Raw genomic sequence first — 17,237 nt, 5'->3', positions numbered from 1 at the left:
GTTCAAGAAAGTTCTTCAAACAAAGTATAATTACGCATTCGCTATTATTTTTTCATCGTCATCGGATCACCTAGGTTTGCTTTTAAAACATTAATTAATGAAAATTTATTTGGGACTTAAATTTACATTTAAGTTTGTAAAAATCAGAATTTGATTTAGTGAAGACAAAAACATCTTAATTTATTGTTTTGTTTTTTGCATAATAAACTACAAATAAAATATAGGTCATCATGAAGATAAACATAAGAAAATAAACTAAACACACGGAGTTCAGCATGTGATCAACATCAGGTTGATCACTTTTAGCTTGAAACTATAAACTTACTGCGCAGGATTTAAAACAAAATAAACAGGATACCAAAACACTATTACTTATCTAGATTTTAAATTTTGTGACTGAAACCATTTAGGATAAAACCAATTCAACTTAAAAAAAGAAATTTTTGCGGTATTTTTGTTTGAATTGAATTTCATGAAAATATTCTTATTCTCAATGAAAATTTAATCTTTTGAGAAACTTAAAAAATATAACTTATGCTTTTATAATATACATAACTCTCGTGATATTATAAGTTTTGTATTAGTGGGGAGTTAGGGAGAACGTTACAACTTTATTTTCCATATTTAAACTTTTTTTGCCTTTAGAAACGGAACAATAAAAATTGTTATTATTCCTGAAAAAAAAGGTCTTTGCTATAAGAAAAAAAACATTTAGGTAAATATGTATATATATATTTATTTTAATTTGTTTTTCTGTTTAATATGCTAATCAAAATTGTTTAGCAAACAAATTCATGTAAAACTTTAAGTAAAAACTAAACATGAATACTGTTAGTCAGCCATTTTGGTTCTACATATTGAAATGTAAGTTGACCAGCAGCTTTTCGTTTAGCATTATTTTGTTCTAATATTTTCTGTACTTTGCTATTAAGCACGCAATAAGTTTGCTGGACAAGTTCTTTGAATTTTTTATCTTGAACTTTATCTGAATAATCCATCAACCGATTAGCTCTGAAGCTGTCCAAGGATACAGATAATCGTATTGCTTCCTAAACAAGTATTTATTGAATAAACAAGTTTTATATTTAAATGAAAATATTACTTTTAGTAAAAATATTATTTATTGTTAGTAAAACATGGAATATATTTATGTAATCATTTATATTCATAAAAATCAAAAAACAGAAAGTGTACTTACAACAGCAGTATCAATATCTGGCAAATTATATAGATAATTGTTTTCAAAATTCTTATCATGATACAGTTTTGTAGGTTTAACTGGTACAAATGAGTGGCCATGTGCATAGTTCGATACGCTATGCAGTATATTAAACCATAGAAATTGATGAAGAAAATTCGCTAACTCTATCTTTTTATTGAAAGATGGAGGAAAACGTTTTACCTACAAAAATTTACTAAAAACATCATTCTAACTTATATATTTATAATTTAGCAAACAACAATTCGAACTCTATTTAATGATAAATTTTGCTATATTTAGTGATACTTAAATTGACAACTTTTTTTTATATGAAATTGGTTGCGTTTTAAATAGAATTAAACACAGATGAATCTATGCCGGAGGATTAGGCGCATTTGAAATTTTTTTAAAATGACTTGGTTCTCACTTTTTCTTTTTGTTTATGAATTAGGATTAAACAAAAAGATAGAAATATAAACAATTTAAACAAAAAAGATTAAAATATAGAACGAATATATTCGTTCTATATTTTAATATCCAACCTCTTAAAAAACACATGATGTGACTAACAGACGTCTTAAAGTCGTTTTTAAAAAAATTCAACTCTAAATGCCGCATATTTGTTAAGCTAAATGACTTAAATTACCTCGAAAGACGAAAATGACTTTTGGTCGTCATGTGTTTGCTGGTTTTTTAACTAGTTTTTCTGTAAACAAATTTAAAAAGGTACCTGGTGTACCATTGTTCATAGTAAAAAAATAATAATAATAACTATAACAATTTATATCTTTAATCCATAATGTCTACCTTTCCTTTCCCTCCGTCTGGTTTAACTTTACCGTCAATTGATAACTCGTTTGCAAAACTTTGCATTTCTACGTCATTTAAGACGTCTTTATCATCTTTGTAATAACTAAAAATAAATTTAAAAAACGTAATTGTTGCGTATAAAGGACAATTTTTGTTTAAAAGCCACTAGTACTTTTTAAAGATTTAAATACTTGATTTGGACTACTGGCTTTAAATTTTTGTTTGCCTATTATTTTATTTGTATATCATATTATCTTAAAGTTAAAATACTTTTCTTATTTTGTTGGGGCACATTTCCGATACACATGTCATAAAACGAGTACAAATAAGCAAAATAAATTACAAAAAAGAACCTTCATACTAAAAAAATAAATGAACGGATAAAATAGAAACTAATGCAAACTTATACTTAAAATATCATGAACTTACAGGTTCACAACTTTTATACTAAAATCAAGAAGTTCTTTGTTTATAACTCGAGTGTCATCGCGGTAAGGATAATATTTTATTCTTGTGTCATCTAAACCTTGTCTCTAAAAAGCAAATAAAACAAATAAACCTTTTTTTTAATAAAAATTGAATCAATTTTTTCTATACTATAGAAACAAATTATAGTGTTTGGTTTTCTTGATTTTTATTTTTTTTTATTTTTTTTGAGTTTTTAACGTTATCAAAATATCAAAACTTTAAAATATAGTCTGATCAAAGAGAAAACTGAACTAAAAATGGCTAGACAGGATTAAATATTTCATTAAAAAAAAAAAAAAATTAAGCAACGCAAAGCATTTCTTTGTGAAATCTTTTTTTGAGTACTTTTTAGCAAAATTACTTTTTAATAACTTTAAATTTTCATGCCATACTTTCATTTATCGTTCTCGAAAATTTTCTATTCTACCTTATATTTACTTCAAAATCATAAACAAAATCTTGTTTTTCTTTTTGAACTAAAAAATAAAGTAAAACAATAAAAAAAAAATCTATTTGACCTGATTTCAAAAGAGTAGAATTAACCATTGCACTCAGTAATAAGTTTCTTATCTAAATTCTAAAGTATATTAGAGTACAAACTTGTGGTTTCGGAGACTCTGAGATCAATTACAAGAGTAATAAATAAAAACTTTTTTATATTTATTTTCTGCAACTATATATTAGAGAAATACTTATATATAAATAAATACATATATATATATATATATATATATATATATATATATATATATATATATATATATATATATATATATATATATATATATATATATATATATATATATACATATATATATATATATATACATATATATATATATATATACATATATATATATATATATATACATATATATATATATATATATACATATATATATATATATATATACATATATATACATATATATATATATATATATATATATATATATATATATATATATATTATATATATATATATATATATATATATATATATATATATATTAGGGTGATTCAGATTGTAATAGAAAAAAAAAATGTCACAAAAAACATTCTCCTCAAGGTTGCCTGTGTTCCTTTATCACCTAGGATCATGTGTACCAAAAATTAGACTAAAAGAAGCAATTTTAGGGGTTGCCATGTTTTATAAGATGAATTAACCATTGGTAAAATTTTGTGATTTTCTCAAATTTCGCAAATTTGTTTTTTCATTGTTTATTTATTTATAATTTAGAAATTGATAATATGGCAACCACTAGATCTTCTGCTGAGGTGTGGCTTGTTGGTAAACCTACACAAACTCTGTCGACTGCCAGACTTCCTTCAAGAGGGGATGTTCTTCGGAGGTTGCTCTTCCATCATATAGAAGAGAAACAAGAAGTGAAAAAAAGTATTCGGGCAACAATTGAAGCAGTTCTTGTTATATGGGAGAGAGGAAAAATTCCAACTCAAAGAATTGACAATGCGGAAAGAAAGTTAAAAAATCTTTATGACGAATATCTGCTGCTGAAAAAACACCGAGGATCAAAATTGGACAGCTGTCAAATGAAAGAAGGAATTTTCCACGCTGACCTTGAAGAACTTTTTGATATTTCAACCAAGAATGCATCAGAAGTTATGAAAAACGATGAAGATAAAGCATTTTTACGTCAGCAGCAAGAAGATCCATTAAGTTGTAGTATGGCAGGAATTGATCGGAATTTAACAGCTAGGGAGGCACGGAAACGAGTCCGAGAAACTAAAATGGAATTGAGGCGTCAAAGAAGTCAAGCGGAACTGATGGAAAAAACAGAACTCATTTCTTCTTCATCAGCAGTTGACATTGTGAGTGAAAGTAGCTCTAGTTCCTCGGATGATGATGAATATCAGACTCCTTTCGCTTCCAGCACACTGAGCACAAGTGGTTCAACGAAAAAGAAGATGAAAGTTCTAACAAATAATGTTGTATCATCTCTTGATCGTGTTAATATTTCTGATCGCCGTGCACTCTTCGTGGTTGGAACAGTGTCTCAGGCTCTTGGTCACTCGGTAAAAGATTTATCATTGTCGTACAGCACAATCCGCAGAAAAAGGCGATCTGTTCGTGAAGCGGTGACTACAGCTGACAAGGTTGATTTCTCTCCTGATGATCCACTTCTTCTGCATTGGGATGGAAAGCTCTTACCTGATATCACTGGTGGTCAAAAAAAAGTGGATAGAATTGCCATCCTTGTGACTGGTGGTGGGGTGGAAAAATTGCTGGGCGTTCCAAAGATTGATCGAGGTACAGGTGAGCAACAGGCTGATGCTTGCATGAAGGCTCTTAAAGACTGGAAATTGAAAGAATTTGTTCGGGGACTGGTTTTTGACACTACTTCATCTAACACTGGGTTGAACAATGGTGCCTGCACAATAATGGAGCAGAATCTTGACCGTAATCTTATATGGATAGCATGCAGGCACCATATGTTTGAAGTCATGCTTTCCACCATTTTCACGACTGCATTTGGAACCAGTGGAGGACCTGAAGTTGGAATTTTTAACCGTTTCCAGAAACAATGGCCAGCAATCAACAAGGAGGTGTTCACTATAGGGAATAAAGAATTTTACAACTGCGATTTTTTTCTCAAACTCCGTGAAGAAATGGTAGTATATTATAGTGAAGCAATTAAAGGTCAACAACCCAGGGATGATTACTTAGAACTCTTGAATTTGTGCCTTATTTTCCTTGGAGGATCAACTACAACATCGGAGTTCAAAGTGAAGTTTCGGGCTCCAGGTGCAACACACAATGCACGTTGGATGGCAAAAGCTATATATTGTATAAAGATATATTTGTTTCAGGATCAATTTGTTATTACTGCAAAGGAAAAGAAAGGAATAACAGATATAAGTCTTTTTGTGGCATTTGTATACGGACAGTTTTGGAATGAAGCTCCGTTAGCTGAACGAGCACCATTCAATGATGCCAAGCTTCTTCAACGGATTCAAGAATATCCAAATCGTACAATTACAATTAATGCAGCAAAAGTTTTGCATCGCCACCTCTGGTATTTTTCTAAACATCTAATAGGATTGGCTTTCTTCGATTCCCGTGTCGACAACAACACCAAGAGAGACATGGCAAACAACCTGAAACAACAGCCAAGGCAGAAATCTCTCAAAAGACTTGATGCTGCCACATTCGATTGTCACAGCCCATTGTCTTCCTTCGTCACACAACGCACCGCAGAACTTTTCGATCTAATTTTGAAAAATGGAAAAGAAAAAGCTGAATCATTTTTAATGAAAGAATCTTCAGAGTGGGATATGGATTCAACATATCTTGAAATGAAGCACAAGGTTCGTCAAATGAAAGTCGTCAACGATTGCGCGGAACGAGGCATAGCACTTATAACATCCTTTAACTCAAGCGTTACGAAAGATGAAAACCAAAAGCAGTTTCTTCTTAGATTGGTTGATCTTCACCGGAAGGAATTTCCAGTTGCATCAAAGTCTACCCTGATGAAGATGACTGTTGAATGATGAAGATGATTGATTTATTATTGCCTAGTAATAGTATTTAGTATTTATTATCAATAAGAAATTGATAATAAATAATTCAGTAATATAATATAAAAAATGTAAAAATAAAAAATATTTTTTTTACTTTTTGTAACCTTATACCAAAATGTGACATAACATGGCAACCCCTAAATATCATCCGATTTGATTCAAATTTTGCCCAATAACTACTATTGTCATATAGAACAAGGGCAAGCTTGAGGACAACTAAAGTTTTGAACCTACAAATTTTGCATCACTCTAATATATATATATATATATATATATATATATATATATATATATATATATATATATATATATATATATATATATATATATATATATATACATACATACACATATATATATACATATATATATATTAAAAAAATTCTATTATTCTATAAATTCTAGTATTTTTTTAAATAATTTGGGTGTTTCAAGCTACTTGTGTGTTTTATTAATCATTTTATTTGGCAAAATTGTAATAATAATAATAAAGTAATATATGAACTAGTAAAAAATAAAACAAAAAGGTTATAAACAAAACAAAATACAATAAATTTAAAACTTCAAGGTTTTAGTTTTTTTGTTAAGAAAAATTTTTTGAACAATTTAAAATATAAAAATACAAAATATAATACAAAATAAAATATAAAATTCATTTTTTTCTCAAATCAAATCTTAATTAAGAAAACAACATTTTTTGAGCGCGCAATCCTTAAATAAAATGAAGCACTTCGTTACCTTTTTTTGACAATACAACTGCTCAAAGTTTTAAAGCTCTAGCTGTTTTGGAGAGCAGCAAAAAATTAGTTGCAAGATTTTATAGAAAAAAAGCGGGCACGTACAATACGACCCTTTCTCGGTCGTCGCCCCTTGAAAATATTTTAACATAGAAGCTCACCAGGACTATACAAGCGTTAAAAGATTCAGAGCAAAAGCTAGTCTGAAAGGTAATGATAAATTAATTACAAGATTCAGTAAGAACTGACAATGGCCGAATAACACTTAAAGTTCAATTAAACTTTGTAATGGAACCAAATATTTTGCTAAGTTTTTATATATGAGAATATAAATAGTAAACCTCCATTTCTGCTAAGCCAAAGACAATAAACAACTGAAAGTCAGAAGTAAACCAAAGTCGATACTTGATAAATATAAATATATCTAAACTCTGGCATAGAGACATGTTGCAGAAGGAAAATTGCCCTTACCCTCAAAACTCAAAGTTTCAGTTTTTTCTATTTAAATTTTAGCTGTGTTAGGTCCCCTTAACTTCTGTTTCAGTCCCCCCCGTCCCCCTCTACTGCATCCTAACTTTCTTAACCTTTCTAGGTCACTGTTTATATATATATATAATGTATATATATACATGTATATATATAAATATGTATATATATATATATATATATATATATATATATATATATATGTATATATATATATATAGTCTATATATACATGTATATATATAAATAGGTATATATATATATATATATATACATATATAATATATAAATATATATATATGAATATATAATATATAAATATATATATATGAATATATATCACTATATATATATATATATATATATATATATATATATATATATATATATATATATATATATATATATATATATATATATATATATATATATATATATATATGTATATATATATATATATATATATATATATATGTATATATATATATATATATATATATATATATATATATATATGTATGTATATATATATATATAAAATATATATATATAATATATATATATATATATATAAATATATATGTATGTATATATATATATATAAAATATATATATATATCTATACATATATAATATATACATCTATACATATATAATAGATATATATATATATATATATCACACCGATATGAGACAAACAAACTGAAGCTCAATACCAATTATCTAGTGTCTAGATGCTTTAGATTTTTAAATGTGTTAAACACGCTTTGTGCTTACTGGGTTTAAACCATTCCATGTATAATCATCACAAATGCCCAAACCTCATATATATAATCTTATATTAAGTTTTGCGTAAACATTAGTATTTTTTATATACACATTTATGTTAAACTTTGTAAAATTAATATTATATCAACTAATGTTAATAAAATTTAACCAACACTTAATAAAAGTACGAAATAAAAAATTAAAATGTAGGCTTCAATCTTTTTTTTGTATGCGTATTATACAATATTGACTTATGTTAGTCAATGTTCAAAACTTATCATCAACGTTTAATAAATGTGTGACTGACAGGTTTACAATGCACGTTTTAATTGTATTAATGTATAGGTTTATCAAACGTTTACTAAACGTTAATCATTATGACTTATATTTGTCAAATGTAAGCGTTTAATTAATGTTTAATAAACTTATACATTAAAAGGTTTCAAATGTAATTTCAAATTAATCATCTATTTTTGGTCAATAATTAATTGCTAAACGTTTTATCCGACTTTCGACCAACATTGACTATATATTGACATATTCTGGACAACTCTGTGTTTACTGGGCAGTAAACACAGTTCAGTAAACGTTTAGCAACTAATTATTGACCAAAATTAGAAGGTTTAATAATAAGACCAATTAAAAAGGTTATATATTAGTCTCAAATGTAGACGTTTTATATGCACCTAATCTAAACGCTTTTATACGTGTAATAAACACCTATAATAAACGTTGAAAATACGTTTGAATCTTAACGACTAATGGAGGTTTGTTCTAAACGTAGTTCTGGATTTCATTCTGATCGGATAATTGACCAAAATTAAACGTTTTGTCTACACGTTCCAAGCAAACATTGTGCAATAAAATTGCTAACTTGAGCAATAAAATTTCAAAGAGTATAGGCATTTTATACAAAATAAGAAATGTTCTAGATAAACATACCTTAATTCAGTTATATTATTCACTAATTCATTGCCATATTAATTATGCAAACATTGCTTGGGGTAGCACTTATAAAAGTAAACTTAAACATCTCTATCGGCTACAGAAACATGTAGCTCGCATTATAAATTTCAAGGACCGTTTTGCTCACGCCAAGCCTCTTTTATATGATATGAAAGCACTCAACATATATGAGTTAAATGTTTTTAATATTCTTTGTTTTATGTATAAATGCAAGACCCACCTATCACCCCTTTCTTTTCGCAACTTGTATTTAAAAGAGATAGAAATAAATATATTTTAAGAAACGATAATTTAATTCGACAACCATTTTCTCAAACTAATTTTGGAAAAATTTTTATTTCATTTCGCGGACCATTTTTATGGAATAGTATAGTTCTAAATACTTCTAAAGATTTTTCTCAAGAGTGTAATTTTGATTCTTTTAAACAAAATCTAAAAAAACTCATTTTTTTCAACTGAAAATATACTAATCTACTTTTAAATTTTTAAATTTTTTGAAAATCCCTTATCTATATTAGTATATGTATATATTTAATGCATATTCTTTTTTATTTATTTTTTTGTTTGTTTTTTTATCCGCAAGCAATTAGCAGTTTCTCTGTGACAAGACCTGATGGTCTTCTTTGAGTATCCGTTTTCTTTATATTTATTTTTATTATTTATTTCTTAACGATATCTTGACTTGTTAACTTTTATTATTGTAATAAAGTTTTGTTTATTTAAATTGTAATAAATATTGTAATAAAGAACAAAAAAAAAAAAAAAAAAAAAAAAAAACATTGTCTTAGTGGATTTGCAAAGAATCTATATAAGCATTTTTTTAGCGGTTTATTGGAGTTTTGCTCATCGTTTACATTAGTGGCAGCCACTATAAATGGCAAGCCGATAACTTTCCGACATGGTAATAGTGGCTAGTCATCGGCTACCACATAGTAATAGTCCGCTTAGAAACCGATAAGCAAAATTACAGTGGTCCGCTCAAATTGCCTATATAGGTCCACTAAGATTCCATTATAGAATGTTTTTTGGGTTTTTCAACATTAAATAGACATTAATGTGTTTATAGGGAATCATTGGTATGTAAAACATAAATGAAAATTAAACATGCAGTCTGCAAACACAATCTAAAGTTCTTTTAAATAATTTTATATAATTTTACCTTTAAATGCTGTTCCAAATCGTATTGACCGTAATAAGCTTCATCAAAACCAATTTTTGAAAGTTTCAAAAATCCTTTATTGCCCATTGCATAAGGTAAGAAGTTGTTTGAGTAAAGAGTGGGGTAGTTTAGGCTAAGTGCTGGAACAGTACCATAGCAATGCCATTTAAATAGATCATGAAGGGGATGCTGGGTACTTAAATGTCTACTAAAAGATAGACAAAAAATAGAAGCATGTAAATGAAGAAATCCCAAATGAACTTTAGCATCGCAAACATCTTGATCAGTCATTTCTACCATTGCACGTGCCAAAAGCCATTGATCCATTGGAGATGACGGTGAATAAACTGTTGAATCTAAATAAATATTATTAAGTAAAACAATACAAAATTATGTATTTGTGTATACTTAATCTGAACTACAAGCACTTTTTGTTAAATTAGTTAAAACTTGTTGAATTAGTTATAATTAATTGAATTATTCATAGAAAACAAATTACTTGGCTTGTAATCTATTTGTATTGCAGCAACTTTAAATTCTCCTTTTACCAAAACAAAAAGTGTGATTGGAGATGTGTTATTCATTACCGTCCGATTTTTACCTAGTACAGTATGATCTTTATTTAGAATATCAGGCTGAGTCACGATATCATTGTAGGAGTCATGATATAGAATAAATAAAACCCCTTCTTGTATTGCCTGAAATTATTAAATTTCAACGAAGTATTACTTTTGCCGTGAAATTGCTACCACAAATTATATATATATGTATATATATATATATATATATATATATATATATATATATATATATATATATATATATATATATATATATATATATATATATATATATATATATATATATACACATATATATATATATATATATATATATATATATATATATATATATATATATATATATATATATACATATATATATATATATATATATATATATATATATATATATATATATATATAGAGAGAGAGAGAGAGAGAGAGAGAGAGAGAGAGAGAGAGAGAGAGAGAGAGAGAGAGAGAGAGAGAGAGAGAGAGAGAGAGAGAGAGAGTTAAATAAAGCGTTAAATAATACAAAACTAATTTCCTGACCTGAGACATTGATTTAATGGAACCTCCGCTAGCATGGTTAATGAACTCATTAAAGTTATAGTTTTTATTTAACAAGCTGAATAATGTTTTATCGGAAAAACCAATTTCACCTATAAATATATGTTTTTCATTTATATATATTTTATAAGTTTTGTTGTTCTGGTTAAAAAAATTTAAATAAACTACCTGATTTTGTAACTTTTCTAAGATGAAAAGGACAAGACCCAGCTAATCTTCTTTGAGCAAAAATATCGTTTGATTTCCAAAGTTCGCCTAAACTTAAATCGGTAAACGTTTGCGGATAAAGACTTGGTTTGTCAAAGTATTGCGGAGTATTGAAAGACTGTAAAACATAAAAAACTAAAAAAAAAACCTGCACATGAAGATGTTACATATGTCTTTTGTAACTAAATTAGGGAATTTCAAATTTATTTTTTATTTTTTTAAATAATATTGAGAAACAGTAAAAAGTAAAAGTCCACTCGATATATACTTACGCGAATGCTGGCTTCAAAAGCAGCTTTTAATTGCCGGTAAGCTTCGATATTATGAAGGTTAGTATTATTAAAAACACTTTTTATTTTATCTGATGTTGGCTTCATTAGACCATTTATCCACGTTTGAAGAAGCATCAGCCAGGAAGATTCTATAGGGTTAATTGCTGTATAAAAATTAACGTCACGTAAGCTTTGATTTAAAAACGGAACGTCTTTAAATGGGAATTCACTTCGCGATAATGTACTCCCATCAGTAATACTGTACCATTTTCTTGCAAACAAAACATCGTTTTTCCTTGCTTCCATACATCGATTGTTTCTTATGTTTTTGCTTTTCTGATAAATTGAAAAACATTCTTTTAGTTTGCATTTTCTTTGATTAATAGATGAGGGTAAACTGACAATACAATCTAATAATAAAGGAAAATAAAATATTAAATAATTTATACGCACCATTGCATTTAATGCAACAATTTTAAAGTATAAATTAAGTTAAACTTTTTGTTATACCTGATAATTCACATTTTTGTTCATTAAATGTTCGGAATAGAGAGGTTTTATAGTTATTTACCAGAGATTCTTTTTGGCTTGTTACGTAGTTTCCTAATAATTATATATAAGTGTACAAGCAACGCAAAAAATAAAAGTCAAAACAATAAATAATTATGACTGATCTATAAAAAAAATTTAAAAGTTTCCTTACAATATATGTTATAAATACAAATGTATTTCTTACCATTGTTTCTATAACCTCCATTAACAGTTGCAAAGTATAGAACCAGTAAAAACTCAAGTGTATACATTCATATATCTTTATATGGTTTCTTTAAATATACGTAAAAAAATTAACTTTATTTGGAAAAAATTAACAAATAATTTTATATATATATATATATATATATATATATATATATATATATATATATATATATATATATATATATATATATATATATATATATATATATATATATATATGTATAAATAGTGCGATGTAATCAGCTTTGTCTAAATGTGTTTTATTAAAAGCATAAATGACAATATAAAACTGTTCTTAATGATGATACCAAGAAATACATACTGACATACTGGATTGATATAAAAGTTCTTATCGATAGACGGAATGTTATTTGAATCTTTGATTTTTGTTATTCTTTAACAAATATTTAGTCATAAATTGAACAAAATTTTAGTCATACTTTATTTTTTGTTAGGCGTAATGCTATTTATTTTGTTAAATTTATAATTTAACAAAATAAATAGCAATTTTTAGTCATCCCAAAAAATTTTTAACCGTCCGATAAAGTGTTAATGGCTAAAAAAATTGTCTAAACTCAGATTTATTTTATATTTAAATTATGAAAATCTTTTTATAATCTTAATTACTTTTATATTTTTTAAAATGAGAATGAACAATCTAAACAATAAGAAATTTAAATTTTTATTATTTTTGGGAGAGTATTATGAATAACTTATCTAACAAAAATATTTTTTTATATGATTAACTCACACCATACGTTAATCCTTAAAAGTAACAAAAAGCCCAAAATCTTTTTTTTCTGAATTAAACGTAAACATTAGAAGCATGCAGCAATATTGTGTTAAGGTAAGATATTAAAAAGAACTTTTACGTATATTAAGAACTAGGCGTGACTCGTGAAGAACTTTTTCTTGAATCTATAATTTGTGTCTTTTAAATATATCAGCCAATCAATAGAAACATTCGAAAAAAGTGGAGGACTGAGAATATATATATGTTTTACAGTAAATTCAAGCATAAATTAATCAGATAAACTCATTTTGCTGAATTCCTTTTAACACCGACTCACGCATGTGAGAATAATAATTTTCAAAAGAGTATTCAATAAATCCTGTTAAAATCTCAGTAATAATGTTAATCATTTCTTGAGGATTATTAGGTCGTGGTTGTATCCTTCTGAATAAATTTTTCATCACACCAAAAAACTCCTTGATAAAATTAAGTTGAAGGCTGAAAGGTGGTAAAAACTGGATAGTACAATTGCTTTCTCGAAATGCCGATTCTACAGTTGATGAATAATGGAATCGCGCATTGTCCATTATTATAGCATATCTTCGATCACTTAAAGCTGGTCTTAAATCTTGTTCGATCCACTCGTTCATGCTAGCAGTATTAAAAGCCCCAACCTTTATTTTAAAACCAATACATCCCGTAATTGAAATGGCGCATATTAAGCTAACATTTCTTCCTCTCTGTGGGGGACTGTAATATATGGGGTACTTCCACAACAAAATTGTGCAATGTCGATCGTAGTTAATGCGTTATTTGCATTAATTAATAATTCAATTTCTCTCTTTCTTTCAATATTATCTCGTGCCGCTCTGCCACGCTTTTTAGGCACTGTTTTTTGATCTTGTTAAAGTTTTCGTATTCAGTTTTGAATCGTCCTAAATAAAAGACCTGCTGCATTTGCAATAGATCGACCTGATTCGTTGCTATTCATCATTCTTTTTATTTTAGAAAAAATTTTTTTCGGTTGCAGTTTTGTTTTTTGTTTATTCTTCTGTTTCGACATTCGAATGATTGATGTTTGTATTGTTTTTGTTTGCCATTATATATTTCGTGATAAAACGAAAAAAATTGTGGACGCGACGAAAATAATTATGGACGCGACGACAATAATTATGGACGCGACGAAAATAATTATGGACGCGACGAAAATAATTATGGACGCGACGAAAATAATTTTGGACTGCAACGAAAATAATTGTGGACGCGACGAAAACAATTGTGGACGATACTCTAATAATTAGGTATGTTTTTCTCCTAAACACATATCGTTGATAGCTCAGTTTAAGACGTCCCCTTAGCGTCATATTTTGAAATTTTTCCAATCATGTTTATATATTTATAGCAAAAAAATAATAATATAACAAGAAAGATTTGTAACTGTTAAAATAAAGTTTTAAAGTTTTCTCATTTTATAGATTTATTATACACGATTTTTCCATATGCTGCCTGCAAACTCAACATATGCTTAAAACGTTCATACTTATACAGACATGTGTACGTAACGCTGTACAAATAGCAGAACTCAGAAGATCTTAGACCATTGAAAACTTTAGACGCAGCTCTAGCTATAAAGCGCTAATTTAAAAGTTAAACCAAAAATAATTGCGCAGCGACGTCAGTTTGAGACAAAAAATACTTTTATTCGTCAAGTTTGCTTTTGCAATTTATCTTACATTTTTTGAATAATTTTAATTATAGTGCATACAATTGCACAAAAAGATATAAAACTGGTACGGATATATTATTCCATGGATAAGAGTTTGCATTTATTACAATAGTATTAAATAAATAGTTTTAAAGAAATGACATAGTAATTACTATATTTAGTTTTTTTTAAATGCAATAACATAAATACAAATTCAAACGAAACAGCTTGAGCAAAAAAGACTTGTAATTATTAGAAAAGTTTTCTTATAATTACACACCATCCTGTATAAAACGTAAATAATAGTGGATTTTTTACATTTGCATATAACAGTGTAACATAATATATAACATATATATTGTTTATACAATATAACATATATATTGTTTATATATAAGCGCAACTTTATTCCTATGCAATAAAGCTGGGCTTATTTAGAGAACCCGCTTGAAAAGTGTTGATATATTGCAATCGGTATGAGAGTTTATAAAATGGTTTGTTTTTCAATAACATGCATCTGCGTCGTTTTTCGAGGGTTCAAATCCGCTCCTTAACACAATATATCTTCAAATTTTTTAATCTAACCATATATACTTATAGCAAAAAAATAAATATAGCTAAAAAGACTTTTAATTGTTAAAATAAAATGTGAAGTTTTTTCTTGCTACTGGCATTTTTTTTTTTCTTTCCTCCACAGCAGCACCTTCTGAAGTAGCGGACGGTTTTATTAAATTTTTTCCTTATAAAGTTTCAGAACATAATTTTTTTTCAGTCATTCCGTTAACAACATAAATATATGAATCATGGACACATGTGCAACAAATTTCTTCTGGTGTTTTGATTTTTTTAGAATTTTTGGCTTTTCTAAAAATCCATTTGTTTGTTATAGTGTATAATATCTTTACATATGTTATGTACATAATATCTATAAAACTTAAAAAGTGTTTTATTTTGTATTTAAAAAAAAATCAAGAAAGATTGAAAAAAAAACTGTTGCCAGTGGTAGATGCACTGCTTTTTCTTATAAAAAAGTGCTGCGACTCTTTCTCGCTATTACCTCGTTTGCAATGGCTGATAAAGGTTCCGTGTTAAACACGCTAAGGACACTACTGACAGCACTACTATTAAGTTCGGCAATATTATATAGAGATATCAAGTTTCTAATGAAACATTTACCACTTTTTAATTTAATCACTAGACCACTATATTACCTGTCCATATGAGGATATAATAATAAGGGTAATTGCCCTCACTTTTATATTCTCTTAAAAGCAATTGCTAATCCTTAGATGCATGAATCGCAATTGAAATGCTCTAATAAAAAACAAAAACTGTGTTATATATTCCGAATAACAAACACTGAAAACAAGAAGTAAAAATTTTAACAAACATTGAAAACAAGAAGAAAAAAAGAAGTAAAAAAGAAGTACTATTTTGAAGTAAAAAAAAAATGAATTTTTTTTTTACTTCAAAATAGTAATGCATATATATATATATATATATATATATATATATATATATATATATATATATATATATATATATATATATATATATGTAAATATATACATATATATATACATATATATATATATATATATATATATATATATATATATATATATATATATATATATATAAATATATATATATATATATATATATATATATATATATATATGTATATATATATATATATGTATATATATATAAATGTATATATACATATGTATATATATATATATATATATATATATATATATATATATATATATATATATTATTATAGTAAAATTCTACAATAGAAGTTAGACTTCTTTGAGTCGAGTAACTAACGTGACCCGACTATAGTAGACCGACGTGAGAGAGAACGGTTCCATTTGTCGTAATTATTTTTGAACTCGTTAACTGAATTTGAAGCAACTACCGAAGCAGGCAAAGTGTTCCATGATGACACCACTCGGTTTATAAAGAAATTATGTCTTTGAGTGTTTTTCGTTAATTCTCGTTCAATTTTATGCTTGGCACCACGAAGATGACCTGCAGGTCCATCACATAATAGAGCACTTGCTTGGTTTGTCTTCTGTTGCCAGTTAACAACATTTAGTTTTTTATAAATTTTAAAAAATTGGATTACATCTCCTCTTGTTCTACGTTCAGCTAATGTGCTGAGACCCAGATTTGCTAATCGTTTCTCGTATTTCAAGTTGCGCAATTGTGGAACAAGTTTAGTAGCTCTACGTTGGACTAATTCTAATTTTTTAATGTCTTTTAGAAGAAAAGGGCACCAAAT

General features: G+C 27.0%; 1 protein-coding gene across 1 annotated transcript in view; it reads right to left on the bottom strand.

The window, feature by feature from the left end:
• Positions 1-710: 710 nt before the first annotated feature.
• LOC105843368 (polyunsaturated fatty acid 5-lipoxygenase) overlaps positions 711-17,237 on the bottom strand; it is a 24,687-nt gene continuing 8,160 nt past the window's right edge. Inside the window, exons 2-12 of the mRNA XM_065805623.1 lie at positions 12,484-12,571; positions 12,258-12,350; positions 11,748-12,157; positions 11,437-11,593; positions 11,251-11,360; positions 10,635-10,833; positions 10,136-10,491; positions 2,441-2,544; positions 2,009-2,114; positions 1,199-1,402; positions 711-1,049 (exon numbers count right to left, since the gene is read on the bottom strand). Of these exons, the coding sequence (XP_065661695.1) occupies positions 816-1,049; positions 1,199-1,402; positions 2,009-2,114; positions 2,441-2,544; positions 10,136-10,491; positions 10,635-10,833; positions 11,251-11,360; positions 11,437-11,593; positions 11,748-12,157; positions 12,258-12,350; positions 12,484-12,550 (2,040 nt within the window). The 5' untranslated portion in view covers positions 12,551-12,571 and the 3' untranslated portion in view covers positions 711-815. The remainder of the gene's footprint in view (positions 1,050-1,198; positions 1,403-2,008; positions 2,115-2,440; positions 2,545-10,135; positions 10,492-10,634; positions 10,834-11,250; positions 11,361-11,436; positions 11,594-11,747; positions 12,158-12,257; positions 12,351-12,483; positions 12,572-17,237) is intronic.

The sequence above is a fragment of the Hydra vulgaris genome, chromosome 09, assembly GCF_038396675.1.
Source record: "Hydra vulgaris chromosome 09, alternate assembly HydraT2T_AEP".
In the NCBI taxonomy this organism is placed as follows: domain Eukaryota; kingdom Metazoa; phylum Cnidaria; class Hydrozoa; order Anthoathecata; family Hydridae; genus Hydra; species Hydra vulgaris.
This window is presented reverse-complemented; position numbering and strand designations above follow the sequence as displayed.